Genomic DNA, 22,901 nt, shown 5'->3' on the forward strand with positions numbered 1-22,901 from the left:
ATATTCCACAGTGCTTAAATTAGAAGATAAAATAGTAGTAATAATAATGGCTAACATTTATTGACTGCTTATTCTATGTCAAATGCTAAGCATTTTATAGGCATCATTTCATTGAATCTTCCCCAAAACACCCATTTTACAGATGAAGAAATTAAAATTTAACAGAGCATGGGTAATTTGACCTTGGTCATACAGCTAGTCAGTGGCAGTACCAAAACTCTAATCCAAGAGCCTTATACTCCTAACCATTATGATTTCTTGTCTTAATACAAAGTGAAGTTAAAAGGAAGCATGGAGAGGCAGCCAGAGATGAAGTTTTCTATGCAATAACGTCAAAATATTTAAAAGAAAAAAATCCTAAAATGTAAATATTCTAAAATCTCTGTCAGTAGTTTGAAGACTGCAGGTCAAAACATGACCTCAAAACAGGGGGGTTAGAATCAAAAAGGGTTTTACTCTTTATGAGGAAGACTTCAGCATGAACAATTAAAAAGAACTGAGAAGATCTCTGAAGAATACTGGCTTACATATATTTTTCCTTAAAAAAGCAAATAGAATTAATTTGACTAAAATGTTATAAAATAGGAAAAATCACTTCACTTGGTAATCCAGTTACTGCTAACATAGTTAATACAATGGTATTTAGGGGCCATCAAGGTGTAAATTCAGCAAGTATTAGAGCCAGGAGTGATTAGAACTTCTAGTGGCCTGGGCTTCTTCATGAGTTCTGGTTTCAAATTAGGACCATAAAAGTGGATTCTGTGTTGATTATAAAAAATAATCTGCTAATCTATAATGCTCCTTTGCTTAGAGTTGAAGCATTATGACTGGATTTCGGAACTGCTAAAATCATGTCAATTATTGATTTAAGTTTCAACATATAGTCCTAGGGGAACACTAGATGCATCAGTTAGGGCTCTTTGCAACAGAAGCAACAGCAACATGAGGCTTGGAACACAGCAGGTCCAGAGAGGCAAGAGGGTCTACAGAACACAACTAACATAGTCTAATCAGGACACAGGCATTGGAATGAATGAATGCCAACTACTTTTTGTCTTTTTATCCCTCTGTTCAAGATTCAGATTCCAAGAAGGGAGCAACCAATCAGCCTAGCTTGCATCACCAGTCCTCCTCTTGGCTGGCAGAGAAGAGAGGCCCTGAAAAGTCCTACCTGATTTCTTCTAGTGGGGAAGAAGAAATTCCTCCAAAGGTGATGTTTGGAAGAGGGAAAGAAATGCTAGACAGAAAACAACAGTATACAACCCTGCCCTGGTACCCTCAGCACTTGGATTGAGGAGTATTCCTGCTTCTTCCCAGTGAGGAATTGCTCCGCAAAGACGCTGAAGGTTGGGCTGCTGGACTCTGAAGTGAACTAGGAGTGATCATAAGCCATATACTGACTCCTCTATTTATCGGAAGTAGAAAATCAGAGACATCTCAGGCTGGTTCTAGGTGCAATCCATTAAAATCAATCTGAGGTATAATGTGTAAAATGCCAATATGGACTTCCAGAAGTCAAATAACCGAGACAGGAAAACGAGAAAAATAAAGCCCCACAATCAAGAAAAAAAGCCAGCCATCTCTTTTGGAAGGCTAACGGGTTCTTATCAAAGGTCTGTCCCTCATCCATAGCAACAAGCTAGTCCACCTTTAATGGACTTGGAATAAAACAGACACCTGATGAGAGTATCCATCTCCACAAGGTCGGGAAACTTCTGAAAAACTAAAACAGGGTATGAATTATTTAAGGATTCTGCAAAGACCCAGGCTTTTCAAATCTTTTTTATGGTATCAGGTGACACATCAAATACTGATTTGTGGATAATTTTATTACCAGACCGTGATAATGTAAAGCATGCTGTAATATAGCCCAAAAGAAAATGATTGCCAAGGGAATGAAATTTATTTGTCTTCTTTAAGGAAAGAAACTTTGGCAATTATTTGAGCCATAACATCGTTGTTTATGAGAGTACCCTGAGGACTGATCATTAAGCTTTAACACCAGGATGAAAAATTGCCACAGAGGAGCAGAGGTGGCTATAGAAGATTTCAGGACTTCTAAATAAATATTCAACATTTCCCAGCTGGTGACAATTCTTATGGAGCGCTCCTCGTAAAAAGTAGAGCTTCTAAATGCCTCTCATGAGTCTAAGAGGATATTATAATTTTTCTTAAAAGTTTCACTTAAGAAATAGAAGGAAAAGATACACAAGGAGAACATGAAAACTTCAGACCTCTCACATCTCCCGTGTGTTCCCAGTCACAGTGGTAGAAAGATAGAGACCTAACAGAGCAATGGGCATATTGTGATAATATAAAGACAAGATTGCATCATAATAAACCAAAAGGGAAAATCCCAGAGGCTTTACTCTCTCTGGACTGTGAGAGGTCATGAGATGAGTTCTGAGAGAAACAGTTCTAAAAGAAAGATAAGTTTTACTTGCCATGGAAGTAGGACTGAAGTACTAATGTCCTCCAAGCACTAGGCAGTAGCGAGCGGCTGCAGAAGCAACTGCTGAGAAAATGGATCTGAACCCCAGGAGTCTTCCAGCAGAGATCAGACACCACTTGGCCTGGTCAGCCGAGACCATCCAATACCATCATCCAATTCCTTCATTCAGATGCTGGAAATTCTACTGTAATGAGGCTCTCCCCTAATACTGCCAGGACAGACTTCCCCACCTTGAACACTGATAGCATCTATTTATCCAGAATCCTTAGACTTCTTACGAGCTAGACTCTACTTTCTCTCTGGTCTCACCTCTTACCATCCTCACCAAACACTTCCCTCCCCTTTGCCGTTGCATCGAAGCTTCTGTTACACTGAATGACCTCCAGGACCACAAGCACTCTATGACCTTTCTAGCCTCAGGACCTTTGCACAGGTTGTTCTCTCTGCCTTGCATGTCCTTTCCACTTTTGTCTTTCTCTTTCTCTGGGTACTCCTGCCTGTCTTTCAGTATTCAACTTCATGTCACTTTTTCTGGATGTTTCTTCAAATATTCCCCACTGTTGGGTCAGGTATTCCCTTCCTGAATTCCCCTGGCACTCTTGCAATTAGAGCACCTATGACAATGACTCATAATCACCTACTTACACGTCTATGTTCCCATAGACTGGATTTATCTTGAAGACAGAGACCACAAAGAGCAGGCAATCCATCAATATTGGTTGAATAAAGAGAGGATTTTTGTTCGTTTTTATCCCTTGTACTCAGCATAATACCAGGCACATAGTCAACTTGCAATAAAACATTGGCTGAATGGATCATAGGCACTCAAAAACATATGTTGGATGAATGAAGTGATGGACTTATGATCAGGAAGTACTACATACCAGAAATCTAAAATTCCAATATTCTATTGCATTGGCCAAAAAGTTGGTTCAGGTTTTTCCGTAACATCTTATGGAAAATCCGGAATGAACTTTTAGGTCAACCCAATACTTTCTAACTTCCAACACCTATCCTTCTAGCTCTCTCAGATTCTGATTTTCTGGTCCCTGACCTCAGAGAGATGCCCAATCTCTTGATATCTCCATAGTCTACCAAGTCTTTAAAAGTCTTGATGGTGTTACTTCCTTCCCTACTCAATCTACACCCATTTTTCATTATGAACTTTTAACCTATACTTTCGTACTTTTTTTAAAAATCCAGTCCAGTACAAATCTCTACTGTCACAGCTACTAAGAGTACCACACCAGGATAATATCATACCAGCATGCAGACGAGGCCACCTGAAAATCCATGGTCTTCAACCTCAGCCAGAACTTTAGGATGCTGGCCAGTCCTTTAACTTAGAGTCAGCTCCCTCATCCATTCCTCTCCACTCTCCAATCACCTTCTCTCTCCCCAGTCCAACTAGCCACCCTCACTCTCCATGGCTGGCAGATTCCCTTGCCTCCTATTTTACACATGATTGAGATAAGAAGGCATCCACTCAACTCTCTGCCTCCACACCAATGGACTTATTGAAATCTACATCTGTCTGTTCCTCCTTCCCTTTTATATCGGAGGATGAGGTGTCTGCTCTGCAGCCCACCCTCCACTGAAGATGTGCTTACATGTGCTTTCAATCTCATCCCCTTCCCTCTTCTATTAGAGGACCCCCACTATATGTCGAACTCTTCTTAAACTCTGTATCCTTCCCCTAGCTTTGACTTACTCTTCTCTTTCCCTTGTCAGACAAGCTACTTGTATTCTCTACCTCATCATATGCCATTCATTCAGCCAACACAGTCAAACTTTTGTGATACACAGGGGCAAAAATAAAACAGAAATGTGATTCCCCTCAGAAATTTAAACTCTAAAATCAACATACAATGAATAAGTAAGAAGACAGAACAATTTCCAGGTCAGAGAGAGACAACAACAGCAAGGCAATTGGTCCATAAATCAGCAATATCCATCTGAGAGAAGGTACTTTAGCCCATGGACTTTAAGTATTTTAGTTCCATAGTAAGGAATGCATTGATGCTGGCACAGTGTCACTTACATTCTACGATTTACATCATTTTGAATCCTGATTTTATTTAGCTCCCCATGTAAGGTCTCCCTGCAGAGAGAGAACCTCTCATTTCAGGAGAGTTCAGGGCTAGAGATACAGATTAATTTCCCTGCTTAAAACTATTGCACTTCACAAAGAGAAGACTAGACACGGCAAATCTAAAAGTTCATAATCTAATGTTAACGGCAACACATTATTTTTAGCAAAGAGAAATAAATCATTCATTTTTAACAGGGGTTGCATGTCAGGACTAAAAGAAGAAATGATATATTGTTACCATCAAGAAGTTATGTAGAGATGTACAGGCTGCATCTTTCTCAAACATTAGAAGGGCTTTCTGCATCAAGTAAATTGCTTTGGATAGCTTATTCTTCCTTATTTTATTCATTACATTTAATTCTGTAAAAGCAACAAACATTTCACCAAAAGGGCAACATAAAAACTATCTTTAAAAAATGCGGAAAGACAGTTTATCCAAAACTTAATTACCTGTAAAACAATCAGGACTTCCAGGTTTTTTCGGCTTTTCTGCACCTTTGGTAGATATATTTTTGCTAACAGTTGGTGTCTGCAAAACTGAAGAAGAAGAAGAAGGAGAAGAAGGAGAAGAAGGAGATTGTTATCACAATTAGGTTTATGTTCAAGAAAGGAAATATTTTCTAAACACTAAAGAGTAACTATTTGTAAAATTATTGCTTCCTCTATCATGTCATCTTTTTTTTCATTAATAGATAAAAATTCAAACAAATCTAATACAGTTTCATCATTAAATTCTCTTTTATTTGCTACTGTATGAGAAGATCAAGAATTTTTAAGTTATAACAATATTTGATTTTCTATTTCACCTTAAATAAAATTATCTTGAAGGTTGATAAATAGGGTCCAACCAACTTTTGTTCACTTTCCCCCTTCATAAACTTTTCAAAATTGCTCCATCCATGGTTCCTGCAAGAGCTCTGGGTACCACATGAAGACCTCCATTCTCTTCTATCTGTGGCTGATAAAATCAGAGCCTCTCTCAAGATTTTTAACTGACACACAAATTATTCCCGATTGTGAGCAGTGAGAGATCCTGGTGTGCAACTAGGAATGACCATCACGGTGGTCCAGGAAAGAGGTAGCAGGATGAGGGAGAAGAAAATAAAGGTATGCTGGTCCAGGGAGATGGAGAATATTGCACTGATTCTTGATTTTCCAGGTCTGGCCCTCAAGAGACCTGGCAATATATTGTTTCTCTCCTTAAAGGTACATGAGTGTACCTGTAGTAACCTTACAATAAACCCCTTTTATTGAAGTTTAATTATTTGTGCTAATGCACATGAGTCACCATGGGATGATGACTGATTGATGAAAAGATGCCAAAAGACACCGTTAAAGGATATAAGGCTCCTTTAATGGCAAAGGATAAGGAAATTTATCTTCATGGAAATAGCAACACAAAGCGGAAAATAATGCATCTTTCTCTCAGTACCTAGGGTATTATAAATGCTAATTAAGTGATGGTTCTCATGATTATAATCACTGGAGATAAGAAGGATGAGATTGCAAGAAAACGCTGAATGCCCAATACAGGAGTCACATTTAAATGCCACAGTCATCAATAGACAACCACTGTAAAGTTCTTGAATAAGAATGACAAAAACAGTATTTAGGCAACATTAGTCAGACAGCAGCATACAAGAGTGAAGAATGACAGGAGAAAAAAAGTGATAATCTGTGCTAGGGTGGCAGTTCAATTAAGCAGAGAAAAATATCAAGCAGATCCAGAGATATTGCAAAGAAATAATAACTAATCCTATGTAAATATATACATACACACACACACACACACACACACACACACACACACACACGAGAGAGAGAGAGAGAGAGAGAGCGAGAGAGAGAGAGAGAGAGAGAGAGAAAGAGTCAACTACAAACTGGCACTTGCCAGCTACCTCTACAAGGATTAGATCATGTGCAGCTGCAGCTGCTGACTTTCAACATCCCCTGAAAGGAGCTCCGGGTGGAGAGCAGAAATGAGGCCCTCTGTGCTCTGGGAAAAACTGGTAGAACAGGTCTTCAGATAGTTAGGTATTTTCAGGAGTTGATTTTATGAGGCCAATTCTTGTATCCCCTCATATCTAGAAAAGCACTAAAATCTTTCATGGTGGGCTTCCCTGGTGGCGCAGTGGTTGAGCGTCCGCCTGCCGATGCAGGGGACACGGGTTCGTGCCCCGGTTCGGGAAGATCCCACATGCCGCGGAGCGGCTAGGCCCGTGAGCCATGGCCGCTGAGCCTGCGCGTCCGGAGCCTGTGCTCCGCAACGGGAGAGGCCACAACAGTGAGAGGCCTACGTACCGCAAAAAAAAAAAAAAAAAAAAAAAAAAATCTTTCATGGTGACGTCTGCTCCTCGTGACTAGCAGAAACCTTCTGCAAAAAAATATGTGCTTCATTCCATGTACTCCCCGCCTTCACCAAAATCACATACATACTGACCTTCCCCCTACCTCTTTGGAGCAGTTTCTCAGAGCTATCTGAGATGCTGTCTCCCAGGCTATAGTCCTCATTTTGCCCCAAATAAAACTTAACTTGCAACTCTCATGTTGTGCATTTTTTTTAAAGTCGGTTATCTATATATAGATATATAGGTATTTATAGATATATCCAAAATATATAAAAAACTCAAGCCATTTAATAATAAAAAAATCTGATCTTAAAATGGGCAGAAGAGGGCTTCCCTGGTGGCACAGTGGTTGAGAGTCCACCTGGCGATGCAGGGGACACAGGTTTGTGCCCCGGTCCAGAAAGATCCCACATGCCACAGAGCGGCTGGGCCCGTGAGCCACGGCCGCTGAGCCTGCGCGTCCGGAGCCTGCGCTCCACAACGGGAGAGGCCACAACAGTGAGAGGCCCGTGTACCACAAAAAAAAAAAAAGTGGACAGAGGAACTAAATAGACATTTTTCCAAAGAAAATATACAAATGGCCTACTAGTACATGAAAAGATGCTTAACATCACTAATCATCAGGGAAATGCAAATCAAAACCACAATAAGATATTACCTCACGCCTATTAAAATGGCTATCATCAAAAAAGACAAAAGATAATAAACATTGGCGAGGCTGTGGATTAAAGGATACCCTTATACACTATTGGTAGGAATGTAAATTGGTTAAGCCACTATGGAAAACACTATGGAGGTTTCTCAAAAAATTAAAAATAGAAGTACTATATGATCCAGAAATCTACTTCTGGGTATATCTCCAAAGGAAATAAAAACAAGATCTTAGAGACATCTACAGTCCCATGTTCATTGCAGCATTATTCACAATAGCTAAGATATGGCAACAACCTAAATATCCATCAGTAGGTGAACGTATAAAGAAGATGTGACACACACACACACACACACATACACACACACACTGGAATATTATTCAGTCAGGAGAAAGACATTTGCACTAATATGCATGGACTTTGAGGGCATTATGCTAGGTGAAATAAGTTACACAGAGAAAGACAAATACTGTATGGCATCACTTATATGTGGAATCTAAAAAACCCAAACTCATAGAAACAGAGAGTAGAATGGTGGTTAGCAGGGGCTGAGGAAGTGGGAAAATGGAGAGATATTGGTCAAAGGGTACATAAGATGAATAAGTTCTGGGGACCTAATGTACAGCATGGATCATAGTTAATAATACTGTAGTAGACACTTGTAAGTTGCAAAGTGAGTAAATCTTGCATGTTCTCACCACAGAAAAAGAAACGGGAATTATGTGACATGCTTGAGCTGTTAGCTAACACTATGACAGTAATCATTTTGCAATATGTTAGTGTATCAAATCTACACGTTGTACACCTTGAACTTACATAATGCAGTATGTCAATTATATCTTAATAAAGCTGAGGAGAAAAAGTCTGCACTCAAAAATTATTTAATTAACCAGCATTTGATTAAATTTGTTTAGCTGTATATATGATGGGACATCTGAATGTATTCGACAGAGATCAGAAGTCATGTTAGGCTGGAATACTCAGTTCTATTCTATAATTACTCAGTAATTTAAAATGAGGAAGTGGCAGTTAAATGAATATTGACTATATAATCATGCCAGGAGTAACTTGGCTTTATCAAAATTTAACCTCAAACAGAAGAGATTTTTAGACCTAATAATATTTTAAATCTTATCCTGAAACTTGAGTAGTTGTGTTTCTATATGCACACTAGAATTACTATTGGCATTTTTTTTAAATCTTTTGACCTCTTTACCTAAATAATGAGGCAAAAACAACTTAGATCCAACTCATCTGTCCTCTCACACTGCTGTCAGAGATGTCTTTCTACATTTTTCAATAGCTTCCAAGATAAAATATAAACGATTTAACCCTTCAAGATCTGTGATCTACCTCTCTAGGCTTATTTATCTGTGTCAATCTCCCATGTGTGCTCTTTACTGCAGCCATAAGAAAATTCCAGCAGTTTCTAGACTTCACCATATAATTGTTTGCTTCCACCTTACTAAAAATTGCTTTCTCCATTCAAAATGACTGCCTCCTTCTCAATTTTCTTCATAAAGATATCTATGAAGATAAAGATAGCCTTCTGGTCAACTATCACTTCTTCCAAGAAGCCATCCCTGACTTTCTTAACTGTTATACTCTTCTGTGTGCCCATAACAAACACTCTGAGACCACTTCTATTGCATTTATTAACCTTGACTATTATAGTTGGCTTACTTATCTAGAAGCTCAAAATTAAAGGCTGTGTCTTATTTGGACCAAGCTTAATATAGTTCCTAGATTTGATAAAGACTCAATAAATGTTTGCTTCATTAAATTAATAAAATATCAATAATTTACTATAACTCAAGCAATTCAATTTTTTAGAAGTTTACTGATTTGCTATGCAAGGTGTAAAGAAATAATGAAATATATCTATTGATATTTATCAGAGAAGTAAGAAAAAATAAAATAATGACATTTATCTGGAAAACACCTAGTCAACAACACTGTTTACAAATTAAATTGATTCTGTACTTGAACTTGTCTTAAAACTGATTCAGAACAAGTTATTTGCTTTGATGGCTACTACCTTGCAATTGGTCAAGAAGCACAACGGCCATTCGGTGCTGGGCTTCAATTAGTTCAAGATGCAAATCCATTATGAAACTATTCGGTGTGACTGGTTTGCACATGTCTGCATCTACACCGGGGGTGTGCTTCGGCAGAATTGAAGTAAAAATTAAAAAGGCATATGGTTATCAAAACATACTAAAAACAGCTCTGTCTTATTATCATTCTGGTTATCACTTTACTCTTAGCCATTAAAGTCTGCTCACTTCTCAACTCTTTGCAATCTGGCTTACACACTAAGAAATCTGCTTTTCAAGTTCACCAGCAGCCTTTTCAGTGACAGATTCAAAGACTCCTCACCCTCCTTGATTTCTTCTGGAAAAAAGGGAATATATTTCTGGCCTATGAGAGGGAAGCCACCACAAACCGTGCTTTACTTACCTATTTGCAACGCCAGCCCTCTTCCTAGTTAAGTAAAATAAACCTAATGTAAGAGTTTCTCATTCTCACCGTGGCATAGCAATGGTCAACCACTGATGATCCATTTGGCAAAGCAGTTAACATGCAATTCAAATTTATTCCACCAATGGCTTTTTCAAGAACTTCATAGGCCAAAAATAACTGTTCCTCAGGTTTTTTCTAAAGGAATTTTATAAACAAAACAGAAAAATTAAATTTAAGGGAAAACCATATACAACACTTCCCAAGTTTTTAACAATAATTCAAAACCAAATAACAAATTTAAATAGCCTATCCAAGATCAATGACATATTTCTTACTAAGTATATTTGCTTTTGATTAAACGTGGAATACTATTAATAGAGGTAAAATACAGTTCATCATTTTTCCAAATATTAACTAAACTTTTCAAAAACATGTATATAACTTCCTTTTATGGTTTTCAAAATTCTGATGGCACCAAATGTATAGGTAAATTTTAAAAATCTAACTCATAATTTGTCATTTTCACATACTTTATTTTGAAAGTTAATTTTTTTTGAATCTCTGAGCTGGGAATCTAGACTTGGAGGCCATCAAATCCAATGGTCTACATTGTGATTTTCAAAAACTAAATACCTTCTATTATAATTATCCTCACAGAGAGACAAATACAGAGAATAACATAAAGAGCAACCAGCTTTGTTCAAACTTTCTAATTTTGCATATTTTCTTCAGAAAATGTTTAGGAAATAAAGCAAACACATACATGCAGATCACTGAAATTCCCTATATAACTGTTTATAGTGACCCTCCTCTTCTCTGCCCCTAGAGGTAGTCACTGTCCTTGAATTTGGTTTTTAACCATTCTTTTGCATGTTTTTAAACTTTTACTACATGTGTATGTGTCCATTAACAATATACAATATCACTTTGCATATTTTTAATTCTCTTGCAAATTCTGCAGTTCACTTTTTTCACTCAACCATATGTCACTGAAATCTTCTCCTGCAACTCAGTGTGTCAGTCAGGGTTTAGTTAGGAACACAGAGCAACTCTAGGTATTGCAAGCAGAAAGGGATTTAATGCACAGAACTAGAAGTGTCCATCACTGCTGGAAGGCCTGGGAGTGCAAAGATCAAGAAAGCTGCCAGTGATGAATTTACAGGAATCTAAGAATCTAGGAGGCAGGTGACAACCTCAAGTGTCTACCACGCTGAAGCAAGTGAATTGCAAGGGCTTGCTCAGCGAGGCTGGTCAATTAACTTCTTCCATCCGCCACTGCAGAATAAGAACTCTCTCTTCCCTTGTGTATTACAAATTCATGCAAATGCCCCTCACTGGAAGACTAACCTAGAACCGTATGGAAATGAGATGGTGGGAAATGTAGTTCCAGGTTTTCCCCCTGTAGTGTGAAGGTGACTCTAGACGTGGATGGCAATGATGCCAGGCTGACTCTAGTTCAAGCCCACTTTATCTCACTCACCTTAACTGCTACGATGAAATGGTGTTGTGCTGAGGACCACATCACAATTCACTTATCCACTCTTCTGCTGATGGACATTTAGATTGCTATTACTAAAAGTGTGCAACGTATTATACTAGTCTGATACTTCCTTTACAGTCCTTATACCTTTCCTTCTGCTCTTCTTTTTTCACACAGCTGTCTAAGGCCCCTAGGACATTTTGATCAGAAGAATGACAGATATCTTTAAGTTGTTACATCGATATAAAGGGACTGCTTTTCATCTTTTACCATAGGTGTAACAGTCATTAAAGGTCTTGAATGATACCCTTCATGGGATACAGAAGTTCTCTTCTATTCCTAACTTGTTAGGAGTTATTTTTTAAAAGGTGGTTGTTGAATTTCATCAAATGCTTTTGTTGCAGCTCTTTATCTAGTGAGGTGGTCGTTATTTTCTCCTTTTCATCTGCTAATGTGGTGTACTGCATTATAGATTTTCTAATGTCAACTCATACTTGCATTCTGGAATATACATAACTTGATTATACACATTAAATATATATATATAGACATGAATCTCCATTCAAGAATCACTGGCTCATAAACAACAAGCTCCTACCGTATAGCACAGGGAACTACATTCAATGTCCTGTGATAAACCATAATGGAAAAAAATATGAAAAAGAATATATATATGCTTAATGAATCACTTTGCAATACAGCATAAATTAACACAACATTGTAAATCAACTATACTTCAATGAAATTTTATTAAAAAAAAAAAAAAAGAATCACAGGCTCAGGGAGAATCACAACCCAAATAGTGTAAATTTGAAAAACGGACCTACATGAGGGCAGGTCCAAATTATTAGGAAGAGAGACTTTCTCCCGTTTACTCCACTTTCAGTACCCAAACTGAGAAACCTCCCTACCAAATAGGCAGATATTTTTCTAGTCGACGGTTTCCTAAGATGAGTCTTGTAGGCTCTGACTAAATGTGTGAGTCTGAGTTCCAAGCCCCATCCTTCATGTGCCCAAGGCTCATCTCTTGTCCCTAAATGGTTGTTAATCTAAGTTTCTTTGTAACTGAGCCCATCAACCTACTGCAGCATCTATTCATAAACTTACCATTTTGGTTTTCAGCTCCCCTTTCTATTTTGGCCCCTGGAATTTACCTTACTTTCTTGTGAGCTCTGTGGTGTACTTAAGGATATTTGTTCAATTCTGTCCAAAATTTCTAGGTGTTTTGTAGGAAGAGGGTTTTCAGGTCACCTAGTTTTCCATTTTGCCACAAACAGAAGTCTCTAAGGATACCTCTTAACACCAAGGAGCTTCAAAGACCCCACACACATACCCACATTCTAACAGTGTCATCATCACCACCACCATCATCTTTGTCATCATCACAGTTAATATTGAATTAAAACACGTTCCAAGTATTGGGCTAAATGCTTTATATGGACTAATTTTTAAATTACCATAATCCTATGAGGTACTTATTAATTATTAAAACTTTATAAACCATTTGTCAAAAATAGCTATGTATTCAGTAAAACTTTAAGTTTTTAAAAAATATAATCACAATAGCACCTTATATATGTTTTAAATAGTTGCACGTATACATGCAAGATATAAAATTTATCCCACCTGCAGACTCTGCTAGGTGAGCATATGGATTTTGGACTCTCCTTACAATAAATTCTCACTCTTCCCCACTTCACTCCCTTCCAAATAGGTCTGAGACTCTAGGTTGAGATTTAGTGCCCTTTGCGAAACATAAGGGAAAAACTGAGTTGCCACCATGTGCCAGTTACTGGTTTCCACAATGTTACCAACAGCTCATTTGAACTGTATCACTTAAATACTACCAGTAGAATAGATACTATTGTTATAATTTGACAGATGAGGACACTTATATTCAAACAGATTAAATAGTTTATTCAAGATCACACAGTCAACATTAAAGTCAGGATTCAACTCCAAGTCTCCCAATACCAACTGCTATGCCCTTAGACCACACCAATGAATCACCCTTACTCCACCTACCACATGCCCCAGTACAGCTGAGCAGGTAGTGTATGGCACAGTTTTAGGGGTGCCATTCACATTGTAGTCATCATAGACTTCTATATTTATTTTGATAATTTCCCAGCAGATGGCAATAAATCATATCAAGGAAAAGGTGAATTTTTCTAATTTAAACACAGTAGCAATAGTTCATAAATGGTTTTCAGTTTCTTCATGGTCACCTTCTAAGAAATCCATTTCATTTAGTGCCTTTAATTGCCAGAATGTTTCCATCCAAGCCAAAACCTAGCACTTTGTAACATCTACTAGTATTCCTATTCCTGCCCTATGAAGCTTCAAAGAATAAGTGCTAGTCCGCTAAGCCAGTAATTCTTAAATTCTAGTTTCCTTAAGAATCTACCTGGCAAACTTTTAAGAACCTCACACCTGAATTATAAACTTTTAAGAACCTCACACCTGAATTATAAACTTTTAAGAACCTCACACCTGAAATTATGATTCAATACGTCTAGAATGGGAAATAGGAAGCTACATATTTAGCAAGCACTGTAAATGATCCCTGGAAAAACCATTGGCAGACAGCTTTTATGCCCCCTCAATCTCTTATGCAGTTCAAACATTCTCTGTTCCCAATTTAAGACTTCTCAGCTCTCTCTCTTTAGAAGACACAATACAGCATAAAGAACTCAAAACTGCATTCTCTGAAACCTATTATTAGAAGATGAACATTACATTCAAGAAAGTAAATTCAGAATGCTCCGCCAGTCCTCTGGTACATTCAGGATATTTTGTTTGTCCCCAGTTTCTTAGGACTTGCATTTTTTATGTATTAGAAGAAAATACTTTATACAAATATCCTGAAGACACTTTTTTTTTAAATCAAGAGGCAGCATAGCATAGTGGCTAAATGCCTGAACTTTGAAGGAAACACACCTAAGTTCAAATCCATTTACTGTGCAACCCTGATCAAGCAGAATGTAGTAGTGAAAATGATCACTATGACTACACAAATCAACTTGAGTCAATCTCACAAACACAGTACTGAGATTAAAAAATGAGCTGCAGAAGAATACACAGAGTATGACACCATTTATATAAATTTAAAAACAGTACTCTACTGCTTAAGGATACAAACATATGTAATAAAAATACTAAAATGCCTGAAATGTATAATCACTCTTTAGAACAGCAGTTACTCCTAGGTAGGGGGAAAGACAATGTGAGCAGGAACAGTTAGTGGAGGAGTTGAGTTTCAACTGTACTAGCTATGTTTCATTTCTTAAAAGAGTGATGGGGGAATGACTCTTCATTATAATATTCTTTATAATTGTATGTCATATATTTCAAATCAATTTTTCAGAGAAAACATAGTAATCATGAGGATTAACATTTAGCAACAGGAAAAAGTGCTGGTGGATTCATGTTAAGAAAAAACATTACAATGTTACTATGCTAAAAATGTGTCTTCTCAGAGCCTAAATCAATGCATGCCATAGACCAGGCTCTCAATAGAGATTTGTTGAATTAATGAAAGAAAACAGATTTTTGTGTTTTGTATTAGACTAAACTTTACATACAAACTTAATAAAACAGCAGTAATAAAAAAAAATTGTGAAAAAGAGGGCTTCCCTGGTGGCTCTGTAGTTAAGAATCTGCCTGTCAGTTCAGGGGACACAGGTTCGAGCCCTGGTCCGGGAAGATCCCACATGCCGCAGAGCAACAAAGCCCAGGCACCACAACTACTGAGCCTGTGCTCTAGAGCCCGTGAACCACAACTACTGAGCACATGTGCTGCAACTACTGAAGCCTGCAGGCATAGAGCCCATGCTCCACAACAAGAGAAGCCACCGCAATGAGAAGCCCACGCACTGCAACAAAGCGAGTAGCCCCCGCTCGTCGCAGCTACATAAAAGCCCACATGCAGCAACAAAAGACCCAACGCAGCCAAAAATAAAATAAATAAATAAATATTTTTTTTAATTGTGAAAAAGACTAGTAGAAAATATAGAAAATGATAATGTTTAGGTCCATATAGTGAAATTACAGAATTTTTTCTTCATTTTTTAGTACCTTGAAATGCCCTCTAATGTTAACACAACTTTTGTAAGTTAAAATTATAGTTTTTTTAATTAATCAGATAAACCAAAATATAGATCACTGGCTTCCTCTCTAGAAAAGTATTTTTCAACTGTAGTCCATGAACATTAGTGTCCTAAGTAGATAAAATGAGTTTTATTTTCAATAATGGAACATATGGTATTCTATATCTCCTTCTTGGAAAACCACAGTACTCATGAGTAAATTAATGCCCCTGAGAAGTCATACAGTAAGGAAACTATTGTATTTAATTCAAGTCAGCCAGGGTTACTTGACCCTGGCATCCTTTTCTGAAGGGTAGTACTAGCATCACATAGGACAGAGTTTGCAAAATGCTATTCTAGTTCTTGCCTGTAAATAAATGTTTATTACATATATGAGACAATTCCCTAGACTCCCATTCAGCTATACAGGTCAACACAATCCATGATGTACAAAAAGAATTCAAATATAGTAAGAAAACTATAATCAAAAAGAAGAATGGCCATTTGTCTCCCTCATCTTCTATCTTCTCTTAAGCTAACATTCAGTGAGAACTTGCCACATGCCAGGGACTGTTCTAGGTGCATTTTTAGCAGGTAGTAACTAATTTAATCTGTCAGAGGTGAATGCTAAGTAGGACATCTCTGCTCTGTAAGTCTATGAATCACAACACATTCAAAATATCAATAGTAATATAACTATAAATCCTCCTAAGATGCTTTATCTAGCTTATTTTTGGAGCTGATTAGATTTTTTTCTAAAGTAAAAACAAAACGTAGAAAAATGTCCATATAGTTCTCAATGTATACAGAAACCATAATTTCTCAGATATTAAATATTCAAAATTACTTCTATAATTAACCATTATACATTTACAAACTTAATATTATTTGAAAATTAAAATTCATGTTTTTAACTATATTTTCTAAAATATTTTGCAATACCTTTAATATTGGAAGAGTTTCCACACTCCCTTTTGGAGCCCCAAGGGATTCACTAGTCCCTTTCCTTAAAGGTATATCTGAAAAATAGAGAGAAAGAAAGAGAGGAAAGAAGGAAGGAAAGAAGGAAGGGGAGGAGGGAGGGAGGGTGAGAGGGAGGGAGGGAGGGAGGGAGGGAGGGAGGAAGGGAGGGAGGGAGGGAAGGAAGAGAAAAAGGAAAATGAGGAGAATAAAAAGAGGAAAAATAGGAAGAGGAGGAGGAGAGAGTAGGAGAGAGAGAGGAACAAAGAGAAGGAAGGACCAGAGAAAATAAAAGGATGAAAGAGAAAAATGGAAATATAACAGTGAATCATAATCATAAAGAACATTACGCTAGTTATCTTTTCACCCATGATTTCAGAAATGATTCAACACTTAGAAGTTGAACAACAAATTATTTCTTCCACATAATTACATTTTGTCTTTATATAAGTCAATTTAAAAGCATCTTGTAGTGCTCGCTTTGGCAACACATATACTAAAATTGGAATGATACAGAGAAGATTAGCATGGCCCCTGTGCAAGGATGACACACAAATTCGTGAAGCATTCCACATTTTTAACACAGTATTATGTGAAGCAATTATACTCCAATAAAGATCTATTTAAATAAATAAATTAAATAAACTGAACACTATATTCAACTGTACACTTGAGTTTGAAATACAATCAAGATAATAAACCTATCCATCACTCCTAAAAATAAATAAATAAATAAATAAAAGCAGCTTGGAATACAACAAACCAACTCAAAAAGCTTGATTATCAGCAAGGTTATATTATGGTAAAGAGATTGGTCTTTCTATATATTCTATAGAAAGTCCACTGAAAAGCATTCAGCAAGTAACAGTAAATTTAGACAAATGTCAGAAAAGTCTGGCTTGAATTAGAATATAAATAATAAAAATGTATATGGCAATGCTAGTTTCCTAGTCTAAAAATTATTCAGTAATTCCAATTAGACAATGAATTATTTAATAAACAGATGAATAAATAAACATCTTGAAGCAGATTATCATAATTAACATACAAAAAATGACTTGAACTTTGTGTTTAATGTGCCAATATGATAATGAGAATAACATTGTTGTAAAAGTTATAAAAATTTATATGTCTAAATGGGGACAACTGCTCATGACATAAATGTAGATGTTTTCAAATTTACAAATGGACTGTGCTCTAATATTGATTAGTTCTTTAGAAATGAAACATTTTAACAAAGGATCAGTATAATGAATTGTATTTAGCCCATTTATAATTGAAGAATATAAAACAATAGTCTCCCAGAAATAACTAGTAAACAAAATAATAAAATTGAATAAGAAATAGACTTTTTTAAAAAAAGTAATCATTGGACCTTTTGCTTCCAGTAACAGATAATCTGGAAACATTCTGCTGGCTAGGAAACTAGAAAAATACACTTTTTTTTTTTCATCTGCAAGCTAAGATGCTAATTTCAATACAGAGCCAGGATCTTGGGAAGGAAGTAACCTCCAGATCTTGGGAAGAGAGTCCAGGAGGACACAGCAACAGAGATTGGTATCCAGGGCCCACCAAGGGTGAAAAGCCAAAAGGGGCCACATCCTAGGAGTCAGAGTAACTGAAAATAGGTTGAAGAAAGAGCATCTCAGCTTTAAATTATCTTAATCTCTCAAATTGGAATAATGGGACCCTGGAGTAGTAGTGCCTTCATGCATCTGGTAAAAGCAAGCATAAATCTTCCCCGGAAGAACAGATCATCTAAGGCTTTAAATTACTTTTACAAAATATTTAGCAAATATAGTATCTACCACATAATCAAAAATAACCAGAGTAACCAAACAGTCGATGAAGTAAGTTCTTCACTTAAGGTATCAATAGAATAAATGCAGATGGAATGACAGAAGTTAGAAGCCCCTCCTGGCTTACTTACCCCTCCTCCAGTAGCCTTCAACCAATGACAGATAAAGGTACAAATACCACAACCTCCCAGTTCTCTGAGGCATGTTCTATACAGTCTCCTAGAGGTCCCTCGTGGGAATAAGCCCTGTACCCACAAACAGCAGCCTTCTCATGAACTTCCTGTACCTTATATTCGCTTCCTTTCCTTCTCTGTCTCATTTCACCCCACCACCCTGCTTCCCTGGATCGCATTCCAAATAACTACTACACTCAACTCCTTGTCTCAGAATCTGCTTCTGGGGAAAACAACCTAGGAAAAGAGTCAAGCTGACAACACCTGAACTCACCGGTAAATCTTTACATCATAACAAGTGGGACAACCAGGCATTGCATGGCTCCTGATGCAATGCAATAGGGAGTATGCATGAAGTATACTCGCCCAAAAAAAAATAAGATGCTGGCAAGAAAACTTTTTGAAAATGTATCACTTGAATACAAGCAACCTGGTAGATCTAATTAGCAGGTAGAGAAACAAGTTAATCAACACCACAAGAATAGAAACAGCCAAATCCAGCATGTGGGAAATCCTACAGGGGGATAATTCAATTTCTTCAGGAGTAAGGAGAGGGGGAGCTGCTACAGGTTACAGAGAGAGACTTAAGAGACACATAAGAAAATAAAATGTGTGGGACTGTTTGGATCCTGATTGGAACAAACCAACTTAAGACATTTTTAATACAATCAGGGACACAGGAATTTTTTACTTATTTTGTAAGGTGTAATAACAGTAACATGGTGGTTTTATAAAAAGAAAACAAAACCTTATCTGTTAGATAGATAGACCAACACACAACACATACACACACAACACATACACTGTATATGCTGAGGTATTTGCTGGTGAAATGACATAATGTCTGCTTTTAAACACTCTGGGAAAAAAGAAAGTATTGTCAGGAGAGATGAAATAAGATTAACAAAATATTCATAATTATTGGTACTGGATGATGCATACTCAGTGACTTATTTCACCTCTCTATATTTGAAATTCTACATAATAGAAGTTTTTAAAAAGGGAAAAGCTTTTTAAGACAGGATGTGTCAAAAACATGACTTCAAGCCACTGAAAGTGTTAGATAGCAAGAGACCTCTAACCAGTGGTCCTCAAGTTTTGACGTGTATCAAAATCTCCTGGTAAGCTAATGAAGACCAGGAAGGTCCAAGCTAGTTTAAGTATGATAAGACTTTTTAACAAGTTCCCGAGTGATACTGATACCAATCAAAGTGTGAGAACTATGGCTGTCAAATTCCATCTGCAAAGCTGCACTCAACAACCGAGAATAGGCAGAGGCAGATTAGCAAATCTCTGAGAAAACAATTATTACAATCATTATTACCAAATCCCTCACACATCACACACACTCTGTAAATGGGGTGAAATAGGAAAGTAGACACCCACATGTCTCCCCCACCTCATTTTCTATATGGGAGTTACCTAATGAAACAGATAATTCAGGGGTTCAACCACAGGCAGAAGAAAGAATGAGGAGGGCAGACCAATCCTCTGAGAGAAGTCACCTCCTGGAAGGAGAACAGAATAATGGCAGGAAGGGGTTGGGACAGGGAGAGGAGGAGAATGAGTGGGAAATGGAGCAAACAGAGGAAGAAGATAAGAAGAAAGGGAAAAGAAGAGAGGCAACAGAATAAATGAAGAAAGAAGGAGAATTTTCAAAGGAGGGAATCAGAAGAGAGACTTAAAAAGGAGACAAAAGGTAGAAGGCCATGGATTCATTCAACAAACAATCTGAGCTCCTCCTCTGTGTCGGGCAATGTGCTGGTACCAAGGATAAAACGGTGACCTGAACACGCTCTCTTCCTTCATGAAGCATCACTCTAGTGGGAAATGGAAGGGGAGGGAGTAGGATAAAAGGGAGGAGAGAAAAGAAAAAAGGAAGAATGGGGGAGGGAGAGAGACAGGGGTAGGTGGACATGAGGAACGGAGAAGGGAAACATCTGAGTGAAGACAAGACACAAAGAGTTTCATCTGCCACTGAACCACAGAGCATATGACCTTTTTTTAACATCAACTTGGTCAAACCTATATCATTTCTATCTTTGATTATAAATCATCACTGAAGCACAATACTGAAATGCCTAGTTTCCATAAACAGATGTTAACCAGTAGTACGATTTATACTTATATATTCATATGTATATATATATTAATGACCTCATATTTTTTCATTCAATATTTTACCTAGAAATTTTTTAAATTTTCTTCTTGGGTTTCCTAAAGACTCCAATATTTCACTTAATCGTAATGCGACCTCTGCCACCACCACAACATCAATGTCTTCCATTTTATAGCAGTGAATTATTTCATTTATCTGCCACAGAAGATAAACCCACTAAAAAGAGAAAATACACAGTATAATCAATTGAAAGTAACTACATTGTAGAAAGAGTCACATTTTGTAACTTAGTACTTCCTTGAAATCACCATCTTCTAATCATATGGAATACTATACAGGTACTCCTTATTAGTTGATCTTAATTATAAATAATATAAAGATCAATAATCCTAACAACATGATATTTAATGATCTATCTGTTGATATAAATTCACAAAGAAGATTTACTTAAGCTTATAGTCTGCATATCTATAGCCATAATGGAAAATTTATCATATGGTTTATATATAAATATATATATATATATATATATATATATCAGTGAAGATTATCTGTATCTTCAAAATTCTCATTCTCCCTTCAAAAAGCAGCGGTTAAGATCACTATCAAAGGCATCCAAAATAGTGAGGGGGAAGCAGATGTTTCAAGTTCCATGCTGGGTGCCTTGGAAGCTGTCTTTCATGTCTATAACCCCAAAGCTTAGCACATAAAATTAGCCATGACGGTTTGGGAGCTAAAATGAGAAAACATTTATGCACCCACATCATTAGTTTATTAAACTATATGATAAAATCATGCCCATGCAACCTTATGTAGCTAATCTTAGGAGGCCTCAGAATCATAGAAGACTGTGTTTCTGTTAAAATATTCTCTCCTAAGTTTCCAGGTTATAATATTCACCTGTTCAACTTTCTCCTTTCCAAAGGAGAGAGCTCAAAAATATACTATTGATATTATTACCAAAAAAACTGAAATTCCTTACTTGTATTTTCTATTATTAACCTTCTTAATGAATATATCCAAGTTCATATAACCTTAAACATACTGTATTTACTCCTCCCTTAAAAACCTGAAACACGTCCCTGCTTCCCAAAATTAAATTGAGGCAGAAGTGCAGGGAATACACTTAAAGGAAAGGCTCACTCACCACTACATTTAAAGAATAGTATTGATAATTATGAGGGTGGGTAAATAGGGAAAATTTAGGTTTGAAATGTGCATCACAAATTAAATTAGCAATAACAAAAAGCATATGAAGAGAAACAAAAAGGAATACTTTATTAGTACTGATTTTCTGGGTGAATTTTGCATAGTCATTTCCAGACACATTGACCCGCTGAATTCCTACTTTGCACTTCTGCCACAGGAACATTATCATGTCCACAACGATTTCTTTATCAGGCTGAGCATTCTGAAAACAAAAGTGGTAAAGTAAATTGATAAGAACAGTAAGATATAGAGATATAGGTATACAACATTTAATGTGTGCCAGGCAACATTCTCAGAGCTTTATACTTATTGCAGTGAACTGAATGTTTGTGTCAACTCAAAATTCTTATGTTGAATTCCTGACTCCCAAAGCAATGGTATTAGGAGGTGCCTTTAGGAGGCAACTGGTAGGAGGGTGGGGCCCTCATAAATGAGAATAGTGCCCTTATAAAAGGGACCCCAGAAAGAGAGTGAGAGACTCCTTTCTGCCAAGTGAAGACACAGCAGGAAGACAGCCATCTATGAACCAGGAGGCAGATGATGCCTTGATTTCTCAGCCTCCAGAACTGTGAGAAATAAATGTTTGTTGTGTAAGCCAACCAGTCTAGGGTATCTTTGTTATAGAAGCTCAAATAGTCTAAGACATATACCAGCTCATTTAATCCTCATAACAACCTATGAAGTGAGTACTATTACTATCATCCCCACTTTACAGATGAGCAAACTGAAGCACAACAAGATGAAGTGGTTTTACATAAGATAAAATGAAAGAAAATAGAAGAGCCAGGATTCAAACCCAAGAAGTCTAGCTCTAGAGACCTCATTCTTAACTGCTCTAGGCTACTTGACCTCTCTAAAAAGAATAGTTCCAAATACTTTTAGGCAAGTTATGTAAACCTACCAGTTTCATCCAGATTTGAAGTGTGTATATACTTCTTTCTTTTTAAAATTTTGGTATTAAAATAATAAAGAAGGGACTTCCCTGGTGGCGCAGTGGTTAAGAATCCGCCTGCCAAGGCAGGGGACACGATTCAATCCCTGGTCCAAGAAGATCCCACATACTGT

At 37.0% G+C, this 22,901-nt stretch overlaps 1 protein-coding gene and 1 non-coding gene across 2 annotated transcripts in view; one reads left to right on the forward strand and one right to left on the reverse strand.

The window, feature by feature from the left end:
* The window catches only part of CFAP54 (cilia and flagella associated protein 54), a 298,883-nt gene that overhangs the window by 233,836 nt on the left and 42,146 nt on the right, over positions 1-22,901 (reverse strand). The window contains exons 13-19 of the mRNA XM_032646796.1: positions 21,904-22,038; positions 20,693-20,843; positions 16,519-16,595; positions 10,075-10,203; positions 9,584-9,710; positions 4,995-5,081; positions 4,783-4,904 (exon numbers count right to left, since the gene is read on the reverse strand). Coding sequence (XP_032502687.1) covers positions 4,783-4,904; positions 4,995-5,081; positions 9,584-9,710; positions 10,075-10,203; positions 16,519-16,595; positions 20,693-20,843; positions 21,904-22,038 — 828 coding nt within the window. The remainder of the gene's footprint in view (positions 1-4,782; positions 4,905-4,994; positions 5,082-9,583; positions 9,711-10,074; positions 10,204-16,518; positions 16,596-20,692; positions 20,844-21,903; positions 22,039-22,901) is intronic.
* Positions 17,009-17,115, forward strand: LOC116761432. Its single transcript, XR_004351999.1, has one exon. It is a non-coding gene; the product is annotated as a U6 spliceosomal RNA (small nuclear RNA).

This window comes from Phocoena sinus, chromosome 10, assembly GCF_008692025.1.
Source record: "Phocoena sinus isolate mPhoSin1 chromosome 10, mPhoSin1.pri, whole genome shotgun sequence".
Classification (NCBI taxonomy): Eukaryota; Metazoa; Chordata; class Mammalia; order Artiodactyla; family Phocoenidae; genus Phocoena; species Phocoena sinus.